General features: G+C 36.4%; 1 protein-coding gene across 1 annotated transcript in view; it reads right to left on the bottom strand.

Moving 5' to 3' along the window:
- LOC133541130 (glutamate receptor ionotropic, NMDA 2B-like) overlaps nt 1–23,456 on the bottom strand; it is a 553,382-nt gene that overhangs the window by 92,909 nt on the left and 437,017 nt on the right. Inside the window, exons 9-10 of the mRNA XM_061884238.1 lie at nt 17,928–18,136; nt 13,777–13,948 (exon numbers count right to left, since the gene is read on the bottom strand). Of these exons, the coding sequence (XP_061740222.1) occupies nt 13,777–13,948; nt 17,928–18,136 (381 nt within the window). The remainder of the gene's footprint in view (nt 1–13,776; nt 13,949–17,927; nt 18,137–23,456) is intronic.

The following is a 23,456-nucleotide window of genomic DNA, read 5'->3' as shown; positions in this document are numbered from 1 at the left end:
GATAAAGATTACAAATCAATTACAAACCAAAGAAAAAAGATTTTATTTAACTTTTTCTTATAAAATTGTAAACACTTTCTGATATTCTTTCTGTTTCTGTAATATTGCAATATTTTCTAGTAAAATTATTACTTTTTTAACGTAAAATTATAAATTTTTTCATGTAAAATGGTGACATTTGTGATACCAAATTCGGACTTTTATCACAATATCGCCAATTTTTTTGTTGTTCTCGTAAAACGGTGACATTTTTCAAGTAAAATGATGACTTTTGTCATAGTTTTGTCAAGTAAAATTCCGATTATTATTAATATTATTATACTATTGGCAAAATTTGAAGTTTTCTTATAAAATCGTGACTTTTGTCAAGTAAAATTACGACTCTTTTCTTAAAATTGCCACAGTTTTAAGTTTTTTTTGTAAAAAAAATTGACTGTTATTGAGTAAAATTCCAACTTTTATTATTATCATATTGCATAGATGTTACATTTTTCTTGAAAACATTAATTTGACTTGCGTGAGTAAAATGAGCACTTTTAATAACAATACTAGAGGTAGGCATTTTTTGGATGTCTCAAGAAGGTAACAAATACAATAATGTGTGTGTTCTTGTATTTCTACTCTTCTTGAGACAACAACAAGGGAAAAGTAGCTTCCATATGAGGAGGTGTGAATATGTGATGACATAAATCCTGGTCCCAATAATATTGCATCTAATAGAGAATGTCCCATTTGTACCCCAATGGTGAAATCTATCAAATTGAGGGTGGTCCCCAAAAAGGAGGGATTGTTCCCATCTGGTCAACATATGAAATAACATGTGTGTGTAAGAAATTGGTCAAAATGTAATAAAATAAATAAAATAAAATGTACATAGAGACGTACTGTAATAAGTTGAAGTAATTAAAGAAAGATTAAAAATCAATTACAAACAAAAAACATTTAAAAAATAATAATAATGTGTTGGCACAGTCTACGTTGTTCTTATAAAATTGGAAACACTTTCTCATGTCATATCTGTTTCTGTAATATTGCAATATTTTCTAGTAAAATTATTACTTTTTTTAATGTAAAATGGTGACATTGTCATGCCAAATTCGGACTTTTATCACAATATTGCCAATTTTTTCAGTTGTTCTTGTAAAACGGTGAAATTTTTTGAGTAAAATTATGACTTTTGTCATTGTTTTGTCAAGTAAAATTACGACTCTTTCCATAAAATTGCCACAATTTTAAGTTTTTCTTGTAAAAAAAATTGTGACTGTTATTGAGTAAAATTCCAACTTTTATTATAATATTGCATAAATGGTCAGTTTTTCTTGAAAACATTAATTTGACTTGCGTTGAGTAAAATGAGCACTTTTAATAATAATGCTAGAGGTAGGCATTTTTTGGATGTCTCAAGAAGGTAACAAATACAATAATGTGTGTGTGTTCTTGTATTTCTACCCTTCTTGAGACATCAACAAGGAAAAGTAGCTTCCATATGAGGAGGTGTGAATACGTGATGACATAAATCATGGTCCCGATAACATTGCATCTTATAGAGAATGTCTCATTTGCACCCCTAGTGGTGACATCTATCAAAATAAGGGTGGTCCCAAAAAGGAGGGATTGTTCAAATTAACTGTGTAGCTTTTAAAAAGCGCTCCCCCTCTGGTCAACATATGAAATAACATGTGTGTGTAAGAAATTGGCCAACATTTATTCAAAAAAAATAAAATAAAATGTACGTCGAGACGTACTGTAATAAGTTGAGGTAATTAAAGAAAGATTAAAAATCAATTACAAACAAAAACATAAAAAAATAATAATGTGTTGACACAGTGTGTCAACTTAAAATTAGAAACACCTTCTCATGTTATTTCTTTTTCTGTAATATTGCAATATTTTCTAGTAAAATTATTCTTTTTTGACGTAAAATTATTACTTTTTTTATGTAAAATGGTGACATTTGTCATACCAAATTTGGACTTTAATCACAATATTGCCAAACTTGTTGTTCTTTTTGTAAAACGGTGACATTTTTTGAGTAAACTTATTACTTTTGTCATAGTTTTGCCAAGAAATTATGAATATTCTTACTATACTATTGCCAAAATTTCTTGTAAAATTGTGACTTTTGTCAAGTAAAATTATGACTCTTTTCATAGAATGGTCACAATCTTTAGCTTCTCTTGTAAAAATGGTGACTGTTATTGAGTAAAATTCAACTTTTATTATAATATTGCACAAATGTTCCGTTTTTCTTGCAAAAAATGTTGAGTAAAATGACGACTTTTGTTATAATACTAGAGGCAGGCATTTTTGGAGGTCTCAAGAAGGAAGCAAATACAAGAACGCGTGTGTGTGTGTGTGTGTGTGCAGCCTTATTTGTTCTATCACGGTGGAAGCGTTGACGTGCATGTCCACCTGTGCGTGCGTGTTAGTGCCTAAATGTGTGAACGTCTCCCCGGGGGGGAGAACGAGCCCGTGCAGCAGTGTACTCACTTCCTCTCTCTCTCTCTCTCTCTCTCTCTCTCTCCATTTGCTCCCTCCTACGACATGTTCTCTCTGTGTTATGAAAGTGACCCGTGTGGGTGTTATTGAGAATGACTGAAACACGGATCTGAGCGAGTGTGTGTGGTGTGTGTGTGTGTGTGTGTGTGTGTGTGTGTGTGTGTGTGTGTGTGTGTGCATGCACCTAAGCTGGTGTGTCTTTATATATATATATATATATATATATATATATATATATATATATATATATATATATATATATATATATATATACACACTGTAACTCGTCTTAGTACTAGCAGTACTAATGTACAGTCCCTGGCAGTGGTGATTGCTTCCCAGTATGCACTGCAACCCCCTTTTTGTGGTTACTGTATTTTCCGGACTATAGAGCGCATCGGTAAATAAGCCACACCCACTGTTTTTTACTACACATTTTTCCATAAATAAGCCGCACCTGACTATAAGCCGCAGATATACTGTATACGTGTGTATAGAAAAGTTATCTACGCAGAAATGTTTATTTACATACCTTAGTTGTTTCCAAACGGTAAATAATAAATGCTTTAAGTACCATACATTCTAGACTATAAAGCCCACAAATATATAACCCACACCCACTAAATGTTTTGAAAAAAAACCAACACATTTTTCCATATATAAGCCGCACCTGACTATAAGCCGCAGATATATACGTTATGAAATGAGGTATTTACACATAAATGTTTATTTACATACCTTAATTGTATCCAAACGGTAAATAATAAATGCTTTAAGTATCATACATTCTAGACTATAGAGCCCACAAATATATAAGCCACACCCACTAAATGTTTTGAAGAAAAACATATTTTTCCATATATAAGCCGCACCTGACTATAAGCCGCATATATATACGTTATGAAATGAGTTATTTACACAGAAATGTTTTTTTTACATATCTTAATTGTTTCCAAACGGTAAATAATAAATGCTTTAAGTACCATACATTCTAGACTATAGAGCCGGTAAATAATAAATGCTTTAAGTACCATACATTCTAGACTATAGAGCGCACAAATATTTAAGCCACACCCACTAAATGTTTGAAGAAAAACACATTTTTCCATATATAAGCCGCACCTGACTATAAGCCGCAGATATATACGTTGTGAAATGAGTTATTTACACAGAAATGTTTATTTACATATCTTAATTGTTTCCAAACGGTGAATAACAAAAGCTTTAAGTACCATACATTCTAGACTATAGAGCCCACAAATATATAAGCCACACCCACTAAATGTTTTGAAGAAAAACATATTTTTCCATATATAAGCCGCACCTGACTATAAGCCGCAGATATATACGTTATGAAATGAGTTATTTACACAGAAATGTTTTTTCTACATATCTTAATTGTTTCCAAACGGTAAATAATAAATGCTTTTGGTACCATACATTCTAGACTATAGAGCCGGTAAATAATAAATGCTTTAAGTACCATACATTCTAGACTATAGAGCGCACAAATATTTAAGCCACACCCACTAAATGTTTTGAAGAAAAACACATTTTTCCATATATAAGCCGCACCTGACTATAAGCCGCAGATATATAATAAAAATAAATGATAAATGGGTTGTACTTCTATAGCGCTTTTCTACCTTCAAGGTACTCAAAGCGCTTTGACACTACTTCCACATTTACCCATTCACACACACATTCACACACTGACGGAGGGAGCTGCCATGCAAGGCGCCAACCAGCACCCATCAGGAGCAAGGGTGAAGTGTCTTGCTCAGGACACAACGGACGTGACGAGGTTGGTACTAGGTGGGATTTGAACCAGGGACCCTCGCGTTGTGCACGGCCAGGTTGGTACTAGGTGGGATTTGAACCAGGGACCCTCGCGTTGCGCACGGCCACTCTCCCACTGCGCCACGCCGTCCCATATACGTTGTGAAATGAGTTATTTACACAGAAATGTTTATTTACATATCTTAATTGTTTCCAAACGGTGAATAACAAAAGCTTTAAGTACCATACATTCTAGACTATAGAGCCCACAAATATATAAGCCACACCCACTAAATGTTTTGAAGAAAAACATATTTTTCCATATATAAGCCGCACCTGACTATAAGCCGCAGATGTACGTTATGAAATGAGTTATTTACAAAGAAATGTTATTTTTTTACATATCTTAATTGTTTCCAAACGGTAAATAATAAATGCTTTAAGTACCATACATTCTAGACTATAGAGCGCACAAATATATAAGCCACACCCACTAAATGTTTTGAAGAAAAACAAAGTTTTCCATATATAAGCCGCACCTGACTATAAGCCGCAGATGTATACATTGTGAAATTAGTTATTTACACAGAAATATTTTTTCTACATATCTTAACTGTTTCCAAACGGTAAATAATAAATGCTTTTGGTACCATACATTCTAGACTATAGAGCGCACAAGTATATAAGCCACACCCACTAAATGTTCTGAAGAAAAACATATTTTTCCATATATAAGCCGCACCTGACTATAAGCCGCAGATATATACGTTGTGAAATGACTTATTTACACAGAAATTTTATTTTTACATATCTTAATTGTTTCCAAACGGTAAATAATAAATGCTTTAAGTACCATACATTCTAGACTATAGAGCGCACAAGTATATAAGCCACACCCATTAAATGTTTTGAAGAAAAACATATTTTTCCATATATTTAAGGCTCGCATGTTTTTAGAAAAATGTAAACAAGTTTTTTTATATGCTCTGGCAATTAAATGATTTAATTGGTAATTAATGATTCTTACTTGGCAGAAATGAATACCCGGAACAAAATTGACAGTGGGATAACTGTAGTTAGTTCAGCTATTTAATTCAGTTTTATATACTTAATTTCATGAAATTCAATTTAACTTAATTAATCTAAATTTCATTCAATTTAACTTAATTTATCTTAATTTCATTCAATTCATTGTATTTAATTATTTTAAACTTATTTGATTGAGTGTTTTCTATTTTTAGGTTAATTAATTTCCCTTCATTTAATTCAATTCAGATAAAATAATTTAAATTCAATGACATGTTATTAAATTAAATTACAATGTATTAAATTAAGTCACATTTTATTAAATTAAAATAGATTTTATTGTATTGTTATCTTTTCATATTTTTTCTTATCTGACTCTAATTGAATTTATTTCAAATTAATTCAACTCAACTAAAATCAATTACATTAAATAATTTAAAGTAAATACATTTAAATTTAATTACATTTTATTGTATATTTTTTTTATCTTATTTTATTCATTTATTTTTAATATATTCTATATATTTGTTCCCCCTGTTTCGTACTTGGCAGACAAATTCAGGGCAAAAATAAAGAGCAGCTCTCTCAAGCGAAGCTGGCGTGCATCTGACCGTTTCATACATGACCCAAGACAAAGAAGAAGACGATTTGATAAGATTTATGTCCTGCCATCGCTAATTTTGCTGCGGTGGGCAAAAAAAAAAAAAAAAAAAAAAGTAATTGCAATCATTTATTTCCCAACCTCGCCATTTTGTTCCATTGTCCTTCCAAATGGTCAAATTGTGCAAACGCCCTAAGTGTTCTCGGGAAGTGATCAAGAGTGTGCTGCGGCACGTCCAAGTGTGTGTGTGCGTGTGTGTGCGTGTGTGTGTCTCCATCCCAGCACCAGTCCAGATCTGAGTCCATTAGGACTTTGAGATATACTGTCATTTTGGCGGTTTTCCAACTGGAGAAGGACACAGCAGAGAGGTTAGTGTGTGTGTGTGTGTGTGTGTGTGTGTGCGCGTGTGTGTGTGTGTGTGTGTGCATGTGAGCTAGTTTGAGAAATGCCTGCATTGGTTTGAAACGCGCTTTTTAAAACCACACCTTTAATAACGGTAAATTCCTCATCTATAAGCTGCTACATTTTGTTTACCTGCGCTTTGAACTCAGCTGGTTTTAAAATGGTGACACTAATTTATGGATTTTTCTCCATGAAAAATAGGGGCGGTATAGCAGAGGTGTGTGTGTGTGTGCGTGTGTGTGGTGAGTTTGTGTGTGTGTGTGTGTGTGTGAGCGAAGGAGATTGACATTTGAGCGACAAACCTGCAATCTTGCTATATTTTTTCCCTGGTTCAATGCTATTATGCATGTATGTGTGTGTGTGTGTGTGTGTGTGTGAGATAGTTTGAAAAATGCCTGCATGAGTTTGAAACGCGCTTTTTAAAACCACACCCTTTAATAACGGTAAATTGTTCAACTATAAGCTGCTACATTTTTTTTTACCTGCGCTTTGAACCCAGCGGCTTTTATTAAGGTGACACTAATTTATGGATTTTTCTCCATGAAAATTAGGGGCGGTATAGCAGAGAGGTGGGTGTGTGTGTGTGTGTGTGTGTGTGTGTGTGTGTGTGTGTGTGTGTGTGTGTGTGTGTCTGAGCTAGAAACTCGCTTTTTAAAATCCATCCATCCATCCATTTCCTACCGCTTATTCCCTTTTGGGGTCGCGGAGGGCGCTGGTGCCTATCTCAGCTACAATCGGGCGGAAGGCGGGGTACACCCTGGACAAGTCGCCACCTCAGCTTTTTAAAATCACACCCTTTAAATAACGGTAAATTCATCAACTACAAGCTGCTACTTTTTTCCCTGCGCTTTGAACCCAGCGGCTTTTAAAACGGTGACAGTAATTTATGGATTTTTCTCTATGAAAAATTGGGGCGGTATAGTAGAGAGGTTAGTGTGTGTGTGTGTGTGTGTGTGTGTGTGTGTGCGGGTGCGTGTGCGCGTGCGTGTGAGCTAGTTTGAGAAATGCCTGCATTCGTTTGAAACGCGCTTTTTAAAGCCACGTCTTTAATAACGGTAAATTCCTCATCTATAAGTTGCTACATTTTTTTTTACCTGCGCTTGGAATCCAGCGGCCTTTAAAACGGTGACACTAATTTATGGATTTTTTGCCATGAAAAATTGGAGCAGGTATAGTAGAATGTGTGTGCGCGTGCATGTTTGTGTGAGCTCATTTGAAAAATGCCTGCATTTGTTTGAAACTCGCTTTTTAAAACCGCACTTAAAAATAACCTCTAATAATGTTAAATTCCCCAACTATAAGCCGCTACTTTTTCCTCCCTGCGCTTTGAAACCAGCGGCTTTTAAAACGGTGACACTGATTTATAGATTTTTCTCCATAAAAAAACTGGGGCGGTATAGCTTAGCGTGGTAGAGTGGCCGTGACACCAACTGGATGCTTCCAGGTTCGATACCCCTCTTCCGCCATCCTGGTCGCTGCCAGTGTGTCCTTAGGCGGGACACTTTACCCACCTGCTCCCAGTGCCACCTACAGTGGTTAAAATATAATTTAGACACTATCTAAATGGATTTGAGTTACTAGAGAAAAGCGCTATATCAATATAATTTGACCCATTACCCTCTATCAACCCCCAGGAGGTTAGAGGAGCAGTGAGCAGCTGCGGTTGCTGCGCCCGGGAATCATTTTTGGTGATTTAACCCCCAATTCCAACCCTTGATGCTGAGTGCCAAGCAGGGAGGTAACGGCTCCCATTTTTATAGTCTTTGGTACGACTTGGCCAGAGTTTGAACTCACAACCTACCGATCGAGTAGGTTAAAGGTGTGGTATTGTTTGTGCTACGGCGCAATCTTATGGACTAATTTTCTCACTGCTGGTGCCGCGGTGCTCTTCTGTTCAGACAGAGCTTTCAACCGGAGGCGCAAGTACCGTTCCGTCCACTAGTCATCCATAGCGTTTCTACTCATATAAATTCTTCATTCCTCACTCCAAGCAACGTTTGTAAGTTTTACAATATAACTAAAACAACTCTTACTTACAAAACAGTCCTGTGTGTGATGTTTGTTGGAGTGTTTTCATGCATGTTTATGTGATGAAGCTAGCGTCTTTAGCATTAGCTAATAAGCTAAAACGTTTACGAGTGTCTGCGTTAGCATTGTTAACTTTCAAGGAGATTGAAATTTGAGCGAAAAACCTGCCATGTTGCTTTATTTTTTGTGTGTGTGAGCTAGAAGTACAACCCGCTATTTCTTTCCCCTGCGCTCTGACACCTGCGGCTTACAAAACGGTGCAACTGATTTATGGATTTTTTTTCCGCTGACGGCCATAATGCAAATAGAAAAAGACAAAACAAGCAATGACACTGACAAAAGTGTGTCATTGTTTGCTCGCTGCTGGTGCCGCAGTGCTCCTCTGTTTAGACTGAGCTTTCAACCGGAAGCACAAGCGCTGTTCCGCCTTCTAGCCATCCAGAGCGTTTCTACTCATATAGGTTTTTCATTCCTCACTCCGAGCAACTTTTTGTAATTTTTACAACTAAAACTATTCTTGCTATAAACCGTCCCGTGTGAGATGTCTGTAGGAGTGTTTTCATGCATATTTATGTAATCAACTAGCATTAGCTAATATGCTAACACATTTACGAGTCTCTGTGTTAGCATTATTAACTTACATTGTTTTTTTATTGTTTCAGTTTCACAAATTCCTCAGTAAATTCACCAAAACGTTAATGTGGAGTTATTGGGTGTGTTTAGCTGATTGGAAAGCTAGCTTGCGAAGGGAGTGGGTCCATGACCATGACTTCTGTTTTGTTCGATGCACCATTTTACTGCCTTGTTACAGACACCGTTTGTCGTCGTCATGGACCCACTAGCTGCACAAGCTAGCTCTCCAATCAGCTAAACGTTTGTGAAACTGAAACTATACAAAAATAATGTACGTTAATAATACTAACACAGACTCGTAAATGTGTTAGCATATTAGCTAATGCTAACGATGCCAGCTTGATTACATAAATATGCATAGAAACGCTCCTACAGACATCTCACACAGGACGGTTTAGATAGCAAGAATAGTTTTAGTTATATTGTAAAACTTACAAAATGTTGCTTGGAGTGAGGAATGAAGAATCTATATAAGTAGAACGCAATGGATGGCTAGAAGACGGAACGGCACTTGCGCTTCCGGTTGAAAGCTCAGTGAGCTGTACCTGAGAGGGTTTATGCCAGCTTTAACTGCTGCTGGAACATTTATTCTTCTTTGTCTGTAATTGTGTCTTCATGCTTTGCTTAATCTGCTTCATGTGCACTTCCATGGTGCACTAGCTTGTTGTTTTTTTTGGGGACTCCCAGCTACACTTGTTTTGTTTCCTGTTTATTAGATACATTTTTACCCATTTCCACATTTTGGGGGTCACAACTACCGCAACCAAGCAGAAACCTAACATTTATAGTATTGTTAGTACTCGTCTTAGGGTTAAGCCGCCACCCCCTGCCCTTAAAAACTAGGGACCTTGAATGCACCACAGTTATGTGCAATGAGATGCAAAAGTCAGGGTACGTTGCCACAAACAGTTCTATTATATCCATCCATCCATCCATCCATCCATCCATCATCTTCCGCTTATCCGGGGTCGGGTCGCGGGGGCAGCAGCCTAAGCAGGGAAGCCAAGACTTCCCTATCTCCAGCCACTTCGTCTAGCTCTTCCCGGGGGATCCCGAGGCGTTCCCAGGCCAGCCGGGAGACATTGTCTTCCCAACGTGTCCTGGGTCTTCCCCGTGGCCTCCTACCAGCTGGACGTGCCCTAAACACATCCCTAGGGAGGCGTTCGGGTGGCATCCTGACCAGATGCCCAAACCACTTCATCTGGCTCCTCTCGATGTGGAGGAGCAGCGGCTTTACGTTGAGCTCCTCCCGGATGGCAGAGCTTCTCACCCTATCTCTAAGGGAGAGCACCCCTACACGGCGGAGGAAACTCATTTCGGCCGCTTGTACCCGTGATCTTATCCTTTCGGTCATGACCCAAAGCTCATGACCATAGGTGAGGATGGGAACGTAGATCGACCGGTAAATTGAGAGCTTTGCCTTCCGGCTCAGCTCCTTCTTCACCACAACGGATCGATACAACGTCCGCATTACTGAAGACGCCGCACCGACCCGCCTGTCGATCTCACAATCCACTCTTCCCCCACTCGTGAACAAGACTCCTAGGTACTTGAACTCCTCCACTTGGGGCAGGGTCTCCTCCCCAACCCGGAGATGGCACTCCACCCTTTTCCGGGCGAGAACCATGGACTCGGACTTGGAGGTGCTGATTCTCATTCCGGTCGCTTCACACTCGGCTGCGAACCGATCCAGTGAGAGCTGAAGATCCCGGCCAGATGAAGCCATCAGGACCACATCATCTGCAAAAAGCAGAGACCTAATCCCGCGGCCACCAAACCGGAACCCCTCAACGCCTTGGCTGCGCCTAGAAATTCTGTCCATAAAAGTTATGAACAGAATCGGTGACAAAGGACAGCCTTGGCGGAGTCCAACCCTCACTGGAAACGTGTCCGACTTACTGCCGGCAATGCGGACCAAGCTCTGACACTGATCATACAGGGAGCGGACCGCCACAATCAGACAGTCCGGTACCCCATACTCTCTGAGCACTCCCCACAGGACTTCCCGAGGGACACGGTCGAATGCCTTCTCCAAGTCCACAAAGCACATGTAGACTGGTTGGGCAAACTCCCATGCACCCTCAAGAACCCTGCGGAGAGTATAGAGCTGGTCCACAGTTCCACGACCAGGACGAAAACCACACTGTTCCTCCTGAATCCGAGGTTCGACTATCCGGCGTAGCCTCCTCTCCAGTACACCTGAATAAACCTTACCGGGAAGGCTGAGGAGTCTGATCCCACGATAGTTGGAACACACCCTCCGGTCCCCCTTCTTAAAGAGAGGAACCACCACCCCGGTCTGCCAATCCAGAGGTACCGCCCCCGATGTCCACGCGATGCTGCAGAGTCTTGTTCTATTATATTTTTACCTTTTTTCTATGCCCTCATTGTTCCATAAAGTGTTGCGCGTGAATGTTTAAAAGGTGGGCTTTGATGACCTTATGACGTTTGTGTTATCGTTTTGCATGTTTGATAGGAGGATGTAGTTCATTTAATTCAAACAATTTTACTATGGAATTTTAACTGCTCGATTTATTTATTATCTTAATATTTATGAAGTTTTTTCTATTGTACATAAATGTGAATCGTCACTTTATTTAGGTCCAATGTAGTATATGAATCGATTCAATCAATTAATTCCATTAGAAAAAAAGCTTTGATTTATACTCTGTTGCTTCGATTATTTGTTTAATGAGCGTACTGTTGGATTTGGTTGTCTTTTTATTTCCTAGTCAGATTTTAGAACAGCTAAAGTGTGAGTCTTTTACATAGACCTTGAATTTGGAATGTGTGAATGAAGACATAACAATCTGTTATCTCAACTGTCCGAAGTAGGGAGGAGAAGAAGAGGGGCGGGTGAGAGTGAGTGAGGAGGGAGAAACTGCCATTTTAGGATTAGATCAATTTGGACCGTGCCTTTGAAATGTTGTATCTAGATTGATCTCCCAAAGCGCTTTGGTTACAAAATATGAAAATGAGTAACCTCTGTCTCTGATTGATTTAAAACCAGCGTATGTGTCGTAAAAGAACCTGGGGGCGTTGACCAAAGGAAGAACGGGTCAGAACGCAACAGTACCTACGAAAAAAATAATAAAATCCGGACCGCATAAAAGAAAGAAAAACAAGTTGAAGAGAAGGTAAAAGTTAAATCAAAGGTAAATATAAGATAATAGAAGTGAAATAAAGGTAAACAAGGTAAACTAAGGTAAATAAAAGGTAAAATAAGATTAAAAAAACAAACAAATAAAAGGTAATGCACGGTATAAACAAGGTAGAATAAGATAAATAGAATGTAATTCAAAGTATACACAGTAGAAGGTAAAATAAGGTAAATAGAAAGTAAAGAAAATAGTAAAAAATTTATATAAAATGTACAATAAATAAATAAAAGGTAAAAGAAAACAAATAAGGTAAAAAGAAGGAAAATAAAAGGTACAAGAAGTTAAGCAGGGGTAAATAAAAGATAAAATGAGGTAAATGGAAGGTAAATTGAAGGTTAAAAAAAGGTTAAAAATTTGAATATAGAAGGTAAAAAAAACAAAAAAGATAAATAAACGGTAAAAGAGGGTAAATAAAAGAAAGAAAAGGTAAATAAAGTTAATAAGTTGAATAAGTTATGCATAAAAGAAAGTAAAACAAGTTGAAGGGAAGGTAAAATGAGGTAAAAGATAAATAAAAGGTAAATCTAAGATAATAGAAGTGAAATAAAGATAAAATATGGTAAAGAAGGTAAATAAAAGGTCAACTAAGGTAAATATAATGTAAAAAAGGTTAATAAAACATTAATATAAGGTACAATGAGGTAAAAAAAAAGTAAATAAAAGGTAATATACGGTATACAAAAGGTACACTAAGGGAAATAGAATCTAATTCAAGGTATACACAGTAGAAGGTACAAATAAGGTAAAAAAAACAGTAAAAAATTAATATAGAATGTAAAATAAATAAATAAAAGGTAAAAGAAAACAAATATAAAGGTGAAAAAACTGCAAAAGAAGGTAAATAAAAGAAGAAAAATAGAAGGTATAATAAGTTAAACAGAGGTAAATAGAAGGTAAATTGAAGGTGAAAAAATGAAAATAGAAGGTGAAACAAATCAATAAAAGGGGAAAAAAACAAGGTAAAAAACGATAACAGAGGGTAAATAAACGGCAAAAGACGGCAAATGAAAGAAAGAAAAGGTAAATAAAAGGTAAATTAAGTTAAATAGAAGGTAAAGAAAGTAAATAAAAGGTAAAATAATGAAACAAGGTAAAAACATGGTCAAATAAGGTGAATAGAAGGTAAACAAAGATAAACAAAAGGTAAATAAAGAGGTAAAATAAGGTAAATAGAAGCTAATAAAATGTAAATAAAATGTAAACAATGGAATATATAGGTAAAAAAGATGAAACAAGGTAAAATGTGGTCAAACTAGGTCAATTGAATGTAAAACAAGGTAATTGTAAGGTAAATAAAAATGAAATTGGTTCAATTAAATATAAAAAAAAGGTAAACAGAATGTTAAAAGAAGGAGTATAGAAGGTAAAACAAAGTAGTCAAAAAAGGTAAACAAAAGGTCATAAAGGTTATGGTAAGCACAAAAATATTTGTTTATTTCAACTATGTTATATAAAATACGCCTTGAGGTTATAATGTGTTTTTTTTTTTTGGTTAGATTACTCGATTACTTAAACATCCGACAGCTGCTTGGTGTGTATTGCAGTCCACTAGTCTCACTTTGTCCCACTACAGATGATCCTCTTCAAGGTATGAAAGTACGAGGAACTTCAGACCACAGCACTCTGGATGTTAAAATATCTCCTCACCTCTCCCACCATTCCATTCCAGGTCCCGTTGATCTTCTTGCCGTGTTTGCCATTGGTGACCAAGTACAAGTCGTAGGTGAACTTGACCGTCTTGGCGATCTTCTTCAGGATGTCGATGCAGAAGCCCTTGCAGCAACGCTTGATGTAGATCCCCGACTCTTTGGTCTGATTCCTGCGTTTACCCACACAGGAAGTCCAAACATTAAATAAATGATGAGTACAATCCTAAATAAGAGAGTATTATACACGTTTTCTTTTTTGCAATTCATTAAGAATTGTTACAAATAAGAATCATGATTTAAAAAAAATATATATATATATCTATATATATATATTTTTTTAATGTCATAATTTTTTTTTTTTTTTGCCATTCATTAAAAATTGTTACAAATAAGAATCCTGATTATATAATAAAAAAATAAACATACATATAATATATATATATATATGTTTTTTTAAATTGTATTTTATTTGCCATTCATTAGAATTGTTACAAATAAGAATCCTGATTATACAAAAAAAAAAAAAAAAAAAAAAAAATATATATGTATATATATATATATATATATATATACATACATATAATATATACATATTTTTTTATTTTATTTTATTTTATTTGCCTTTCATTAAGAATTGTTACAAATAAGAATCACGATCGATACAATAAAAAAAAATTATATATATATATATATATATATAATTGTATTTTTTTATTGTTTTTGACATTCATTAACAATTGTTACAAGAATCACGATTAATACATTTTAAAAAATTAATCAAATAAAAAATAAATATATAAATATTCTTATTTATTTATTTTTTGCTATTCATTAACAATCGTTACAAATAATTGATTGATTAACGTGGACCCCGACTTAAACAAGTTGAAAAACTTATTGGGGTGTTACCATTTAGTGGTCAATTGTACAGAATGTGTACTGTACTGTGCAATCTACTAATGAAAGTATCAATCAATCAATCAATCAATGAAAAAAAATATATATTTACATTTTTTTAGCCATTCATTATAGGCCTACTGAAACCCGCTACTACCCACCACGCACGCAGTCTGATAGTTTATAAATCAATGAGGAAATATTAACATGTCAACACATGCCAATATGGCCTTTTTAGTTTATTAAAGAGATGTATGGATAACCTGCAGATGCATTTGCAACTATATTACGTTTCCTTCCACCCACTTTTAATGTGAAAAAAACTCTTACCAATCGAAGGATTTAAGTTCCTCCAGTGTCACAAGATGCGAAAGTCCTGATCGTTTGGTCCGCACATTTTACCTGCGATGCTAACGCAGCTATTCGGCCATGCTATGGCTATGAATAGCGTCAATAGCTATTCGCTCAATAGCTTCAGTTTCTTCTTCAATACTTTCATACTCCAACCATCCGTTTCAATACATGCGTAATCTGATGAATCGCTTAAGACGCTGAAATCCGAGTCTGAATCCGAGCTAATGTCGCTATATCTTGCTGTGCTATTCGGTTGTTTACATTGGCAGCACCGTATGACGTCACAGGGAAATGGATAGTGGCATCGCAAATAGCGAAAATCAAGCACTTTAAAGCTTTTTTTTAGGGATATTGTGATAATGTTCCCCTTTAAAGGGTAACATTAGCACAATTTCAAAAGGGTTAAAAACAATAAAAATCAGTTCCCAGTGGCTTGTTGTATTTTTTGAAGTTTTTTTCAAAATTTGACCGGTCCCGGAATATCCCTAAAAAAAGCTTTAAAGTGCCTTTTTTTCGCTCTCTGCGAAGACACTGTTCATTTCCCTGTGACGTCACACAGTGCTGCCAATGTAAACAAACAATGGCGAATACCACAGCAAGATATAGCGACAATAGCTCGGATTCAGACTCGGATTTCAGCGCCTTAAGCGATTCAACAGATTATGCATCCATTGAAACGGATGGTTGGAGTATGAAAGTATTGAAGAAGAAACTGAAGCTATTGAGCAAATAGCTACTGACGCTATTCATAGCCATAGCATGGCCGAATAGCTGCGTTAGCATCGCCGGTAAAATGTGCGGACCGAACGATCAGGACTTTCGCATCTTGTGACACTGGAGCAACTTAAATCCTTCAATTGGTAAGTGTTTTTTTCGCATTAAATGTCGGTGGAAGGAAACGTAATATAGTTGCAAATGCATCTGCAGGTTATCCATACATCTCTGTGCCATGTCTGCTTTAGCACCGCCGGTAAATAGCATGTTAGCGTCGATTAGCGTAGCATGTTAGCATTGATTAGCTGGCAGTCACGCCACAATTAAATATGTCTGATTAGCACATAAGTCAACAACATCAACAAAACTCACCTTTGTGATTTTGTTGACTTTATGGTTGCAAATGCATCTGCAGGTTATCCATACATCTCTGTGTCATGTCTGCCTTAGCATCGCCGGTAAAATGTGGAGACACTCCGGCACATTCAATGGGGGTCTGGCGGCAGACACTTTCGCATCTTCGGGCCAGTGGTGCAACTTGAATCCCTCCCTGTTAGTGTTGTTACACCCTCCGACAACACACCGACGAGGCATGATGTCTCCACGGTTCCAAAAAATAGTCGAAAAAACGGATAATAACAGAGCTGAGACCCAATGTTTACAATGAGTTGAAAATGAAAATGGCGGCTGTGTTACCTCGGAGACGTCACGTTCTGACGTCATCGCCACAGAGCGATAAACAGAAAGGCGTTTAATTCGCCAAAAATTCACCCATTTAGAGTTCGGAAATCGGTTAAAAAATATATATGGTCTTTTTTCTGCACCATCAAGGTATATATTGACACTTACATAGGTCTGGTGATAATGTTCTGAAAATCTAATTTCAGTAGGCCTTTAAGAATTGTTACAAATAAGAATCACGATTAATACAAGTAAAAATAAAATAATATATATATATATATATTAGAGATGCGTGGTTTGCGGTCTCATCCGCGGAGTCCGCGGACAAACCACGGGTCGGGCGGTAGACATGACGAAAAAATAGATTTTAATTAGATTCGGGCGGGTGGCGGTTGAACCATCCGGAAATATTTGATATGCACGGTTCTGTGATCGGTATCCTTTGTCATTCAAAGCGCCATTTAAGACCCGTGTCATAAAGCGAAGTAGACAATAGGAGACGCTATTATTCTCTAAAATGACTGCCGGCAGTCACCCAGATAATAAGTACAAGGCATACTGGGTGACACAGAGTACACTGATGGTTGTGATATAAACAATTTTAACACTCTTAGTAATTTGCGCCACGCTGTGAAGCCACACAAATTAAGAACGACAAACACATTTCGGGAGAACATCCTCACAGTAACACACAACATAAACGCAACACAACAAATACCCATAATCCTTTGTATTCATGACACTTCCTGACTATTCTATACACCCCCCACCCCTGTGCGTCGGTAAGGTGGGCGGGGTTGTAAAATATATTCAGGAAGTATCACGGATACAAAGGATAATGGGTATTTGTTGTGTTGCGCTTATGTTGTGTTACTGTGAGGATGTTCTCCCGAAATGTGTTTGTCAATCTTGTTGGGTATGGCTTCACAGCGTGGCGCATATTAGTAAGTGTTAAAGTTGTTTATATCACAACCATCAGTGTACCCTGTATCACCCAGTATGCCTTTCAATCTTGAACGTGTAATTTTGGAAGCTGAACATAACATGTTGCCGGACCAACAATAGGTTCGTACATGTTGTTGAAGGTGTCTAAGGCAATGGCTTCACAGCACGCCCATATTCTTGTAATCAGGATGAACGCTATGGGAACGTTAGCGGCTCCAATTGTCATCATTATTCTGTGAAACAGGTTTAAAAAGCTCTGTGAGTGGCAAAGGCGGACAACCTCTGATGTATTTCAGCGGGCGGTTGGCGGGCGGGTACGGTCCTGATAAAATGTTGGTTCGGGTGGATGACGACTTTGGTGATGTGGATGCGGATGATATAATTGCCAATCCGCGCATCTCAAATATATATATATATATATATAATTCGTTTTGCCATTCATTAAGAATTGTTACAAATAAGTATCACGATAAACATGATTTTTAAAAAAAAAATTTTGACACTGCTAAAATTTCAAGCCATCTGTTATAGCACGATGTCATTATTGAGCGTCCTTACAGTGTTTTGATCTGTTTGCGGCACGGCACAGTGTTCCTCATGCACGTGCCGCTCAGGGGGTCCACGTCCTCCACGATGACGAAAGGGGCCTCCTCCAGGGTGACGATGGACAGGTGGTCATCCTCCCTGGACGCTGCTCCGCCGTACAGCTCGTCGCGGGGCCACACGTGGTACTTCATGGAAAGGGAGCCGTTCTCCCACTTGCCCACCTGTGTGCACACATGCCGGACAGAACAGGACGGCTTTAAAACCACGACCGAAGGCCAACTTCCAAAGGCAGCTTTGGTAATGTTGTGTCTGTAAAAAGAGCACGTCGGTAAATTCACTATAACGTTTAGGTGATTGGAGAGCTAGCTTGCACAGCTAGCGGGTTTTTAACCATGACTTCTGTTTTGTTTGATCAGCCGTTTTACTGCTGTGTTACAGAAAATAGTGTAGATTAGTCATTACTAGTAAACGTATCCTCTAACACCGTTATTACGAACATTGGTATCAGAAAATAATCGAAATATTATTCATTTCATTGACTAATACCTTTCGTCATAGTCAGACCAATTTTCTCCTGACTGAAATGAGAAGATAACCAATCAGAACAAAATGATGCTGACTAAAATGAATATATAGAATGTAAAATAAATTAAAGGTAAAAAAAAAGAAATATAAGTTGAATAAACAGGAAAAGAAGGTTAATAAACAAAATAAAAGGTAAATAAACGATAAAATAAGGAATATAGAAGTGAATTATAGTTATACCTACTCAGTGGCCTAGTGGTTAGTGTCCGCCCTAAAATCGGTAGGTTGGGAGTTCAAACCCCGGCCGAGTCATACCAAAGACTATAAAAATGGGACCCATTACTTCCCTGCTTGGCACTCAGCATCAAAGGTTGGAATTGGGGGTTAAATCACCACAAATATCTAAGTTACATTTAAAGCAGTGTGGGTGGCACTGGGAGCAGGTGGGTAAAGTGTCTTGCCCAAGGACACAACGGCAGTGACTAGGATGGCAGAATCAATCAATCAATCCATGTTTACTTATATAGCCCTAAATCACTAGTGTCTCAAAGTGCTGCACAAACCACCACGACATCCTCGGTAGGCCCACATAAGGGCAAGGAAAACTCACACCCAGTGGGACATCGGTGACAATAATGACCCAGTGGGACGTCGGTGACAATAATGACTATGAGAACCTTAGAGAGGAGGAAAGCAATGGATGTCGAGCAGGTCTAACATGATACTGTGAAAGTTCAATCTACAATGGATCCAACACAGTCGCGAGAGTCCAGTCCAAAGCGGATCCAACACAGCAGCGAGAGTCCCGTTCACAGCGGAGCCAGCAGGAAACCATCCCAAGCGGAGGCGGATCAGCAGCGCAGAGATGTCCCCAGCCGATACACAGGCAAGCAGTACATGGCCACCGGATCGGACCGGACCCCCTCCACAAGGGAGAGTGGGACATAGAAGAAAAAGAAAAGAAACGGCAGATCAACTGGTCTAAAAAGGGAGTCTATAGAAGCGCGGATTGAACCTGGAACCCTCAAGTTGCTGGCACGGCCACTCTACCAACTATACCGCCCCATTGCTAGAAGGTGCAAGATGTTAAACATAGATAACTAACATAGCATAAGGCAAACAGAAGGTAAAATAAGGTAAATAGAAGGTAAAGAAAACATTTTAAAAAGAACATAAAAGGTAAAAATAAACCAAAATATATGTACGATGAGAAGATAAATCCAATCAAAAACAAAATTATGCTGACTAAAATGAATACAGAATGTAAAATAAATAAAAGGTAAAAAAAAATGAATACAAGGTAAATAAATGGAAAAAAAGCTAGATAAATGGCAAAATAAAGTAAATAAACAAAATTAAGGTACATAAAAGATAAAATAAGCAATATGGACGGTGCAAGGAGTTAAACAGAGATAACTAAACGATAGAATAAGGTAAATAGATGGTAAAATAAGGTAAATAGAAGGTAAAAAAAATTATATGTAAGGTAAAACAAATAAATAAAAGGTAAAAGAAAACAAATAGATGTACAATGACACGATAAAACCAAACAAAACAAAAGTATGCTGACTAACATTAATATAGAATGTAAAATAATTAATTTAAAGGTCAAATAAAACGCATAAAGAAATAAAGGTAGATAAAAGATAAAAGGAAAACAGAAGGTGCAAGAAGTTAAACAGAGATAATTAAAAGATAGAATAAGGTCAATAAAAGGCAAAACAAGGCAAATAGACGGTAAAGAAAATATTAAAATGAATATAAAAGGTGAAATAAATAAATAAATAAAAGGGAAAAGAATACAAAGAGATGTACAATGAGAAGATAAAACCAATCAAAACAAAATTTTTCTGCCAAAAATTCATATAAAATGTAACATAAATAAAGAAAAGGTAAAGGAAAACAAATATAAGGTAAATAAACGGGAAAAAAGTAAATAAATAGAATAAAGGTAAACAAAAGATGAAAAAAGGAATATAGAAGGTGCAAGAAGTTAAACAGAGATAATTAAAAGATAGAATAAGGTAAATAGCAGGTCAATAAAAGATTTTTTAAAAAACAATACAAATGGTAAAATAAATAAATAAAAGGTAAACTAATAAGAATAGATGTACAATGAGAAGATAAAACCAATAGAAACAAAATGATGCTGACTAAAATTAATATAAACGGGAAATGTAGGTAAATAAATATAGAAGGTGCAAGAAGTTAAAAACAGATAACTAAAAGATAAAGTCAGGTAAATAGAAGGTATAAAAAAATTTAAAAATCAATATAAAAGGTAAAAATAATGAATAAAAGGTAAAAGGAAACAAATGCATTTACAATGATAAAACCAATCAAAACAAAATTATGCTGACTAAAAGGAATATAGAATGTAAAATAAATCAATTAAAGGTACAAGAAAACAAATATAAGATAAATTAACATGAAAAGAAGGTCAATAAACAAAATAAAGGGAATTAAAAGATAAAAGAAGGAACATAGAAGGTGCAAGAAGTTAAACAGAGACAACTAAAAGATAGAAGAAGATAAATAATGGTAAAATAAGGTAAATAGAAGGTAAAGAAAATATTAAAAGAAATAATATAAAAGGTAAAATGAATGAATTAAAGGTAAAACAATACAAATAGATGTACAATGAGAAGATAAAACCAATTAAAACAAAATTATTTTTTATGTTGACTAAAATAAAGAAATAAAAGGTAAACGAAAGTAAGGTAAATAATTGGTAAAAGAAGGTAAATAAGCGGCAGAAGATGGTTAAAAAAAGAAGGTAAATACAAGATAAAACAAGGAAAATAGAAGGTAAAATAAGTTAAACAGTGGCAAATGGAAGGTAAATTGAAGGTAAAGTGAGTTCAATAGAAGGAAAAGAAAGTAAATAAAATGTAAAAGAGTAATATAGAAGGTAGAAGAAAATGAAACAAGTTAAAATAGAAGGTAAAATAAGCGAAACTGAAGGAAAATAAAGAGGTAAAATAAGTTAAATAAAATCTAATAAAAGTTAAATAAAAAGTTAAAGACAAGGTCAAAGATGGTCAAACTAGGTTAATTGAATGTAAACATAGTATTTCTTTAAATATTTAGCGGGTGTGGCCTATATACCGACGCGCTCTATAGCACGGACAATACGGTACATCAGTCGTTATTAATTAATTAATAATTATAATAATTTTATGAGACCGTATTACGAATTTTTGGTATTGGAAAATATTTCCACCATTATTAATTGTATTGACTAATAACTTTTATCATAGTCAGAACTATTTTCTCCTGACTGAAATGACAAGAAAACCAATCAAAACAAAATCACCATCGCCGTCATGTCCATGAACTTTTTTTAAGTCATTAATATCGCGGTATTTTATCAAAACCAGTATACTATACATTTTAAACCAGGGGTGTCCAAAATAAGGCCGGCGAGCCAAGTGCGAGACGTCACGAGTTCAGTTTCTTTCAAATTCATCTTAAAGACCAGGTATTCACCAAATGCCACAATATTTGTTGCCATCTTATGGACGATGTGAGTAAATCAAATCAATGACCCATGAAAGTAAGATGTAATATTAGCACAGCATTTACTTATATGACGACATATTTGCTGCCATCTTATGGACAATGTGAGTAAATCACATCCATGACCTTTGAAAGTGCTATGAAATAATAGCACAGCATTAACTTATATGACCATATCCTAACAACCTTCCCTAGTCATGGTGCTACATAAATTCTAAACTTTTTTGTAAGAGGCCCCGGAAGTTGGCAGACCCGTCGCCATCCTGTTCTTAAATGGGAGTGTGCTGAAAATCTCTGTTGTGCTATTTTAGGCTTCATAATGTGCCACACATTTTCAATGGGAGACAGGTCTGGACTACAGGCAGGCCAGTCTAGTACCCGCACTCTTTTCCTATGAGGCCACGCTGTTGAAACATGTGGCTTGCTGCAATAAGCAGGGGCGTCCATGATAACGTTGCTTGGATGGTAACATATGTTAATCAAAACCCTTTCAGCATTAATGGTGCCTTCACAGATGTGTAAGTTACCCATGCCTTGGCCACTAAGACGACTCCCATACCATCACAGATGCTGGCTTTTACACCTTGCGCTTAGAACAATCCGGATGGTTCTTTTTCTCTTTGGTCCTGGAGGAAACGACGTCCACAGTTTCCAAAAACAATTTCAAATGTGGACTTGTCAGACCACAGAACACTTTTACACTTTGCATCAGTCCATCTTAGATGCGGGCCCAGCAACAGCCTTTCTGGGTGTTGTTGATAAATGGCTTTGGATTTGCATAGTAGAGTTTTAACTTGCACTTACAGATGTAGCGACCAACTGACAGTGGTTTTCTGGAGTGTTCCTGAGCCCATGTACTGATATCCTTCACACACTGATGTCGCTTTTTGATGCAGTACTGCCTGAGGGATTGAAGGTCCGTAATACCATGGCTTGCATGCAGTGATTTCTCCAGATTCTCAATCAATCAATGTTTATTTATATAGCCCTATGTCACAAGTGTCTCAAAGGGCTGCACAAGCCACAACAACACAAATATAAGCAAAACGAGCTGAAAAAGTTAGCATGCTAACACGACTAAGCTAACTATGGTATGTTTACTGTTTGCTTTAGTGAAATACTAAACAAAACTGCTAAATTAGCTTAAAAAAGCTATTATGCTCATGCTAAAAGGTTAACTATAACATGCATCAATTACCAAATTATATCACTCTGAGGTGTCTACCTATAAAATATGCTAAACGTGCTAGCATGCCAACATTAGCATGCATCAAGTACCAAAACAAGACTGAAGTTTATACCTATTAATGTAGAAAAAAAGACTCTGAGGTTTGTACCTGATAAATTTGTATGAAATGCTAGCATGCTAACTTTAGCATGAATAAAGTACAAAGTGTACACCTACAAAATTAGCTTTAAAAAAGCTGACGTGCTAAGAGGTATCATTGGTCAAGCAATAAAATATTTGAAGCTGAGATGTATACCTGCTAAATAAGC

The sequence above is a fragment of the Nerophis ophidion genome, linkage group LG23 (genome assembly GCF_033978795.1).
Source record: "Nerophis ophidion isolate RoL-2023_Sa linkage group LG23, RoL_Noph_v1.0, whole genome shotgun sequence".
Taxonomy (NCBI): Eukaryota; Metazoa; Chordata; class Actinopteri; order Syngnathiformes; family Syngnathidae; genus Nerophis; species Nerophis ophidion.
This window is presented reverse-complemented; position numbering and strand designations above follow the sequence as displayed.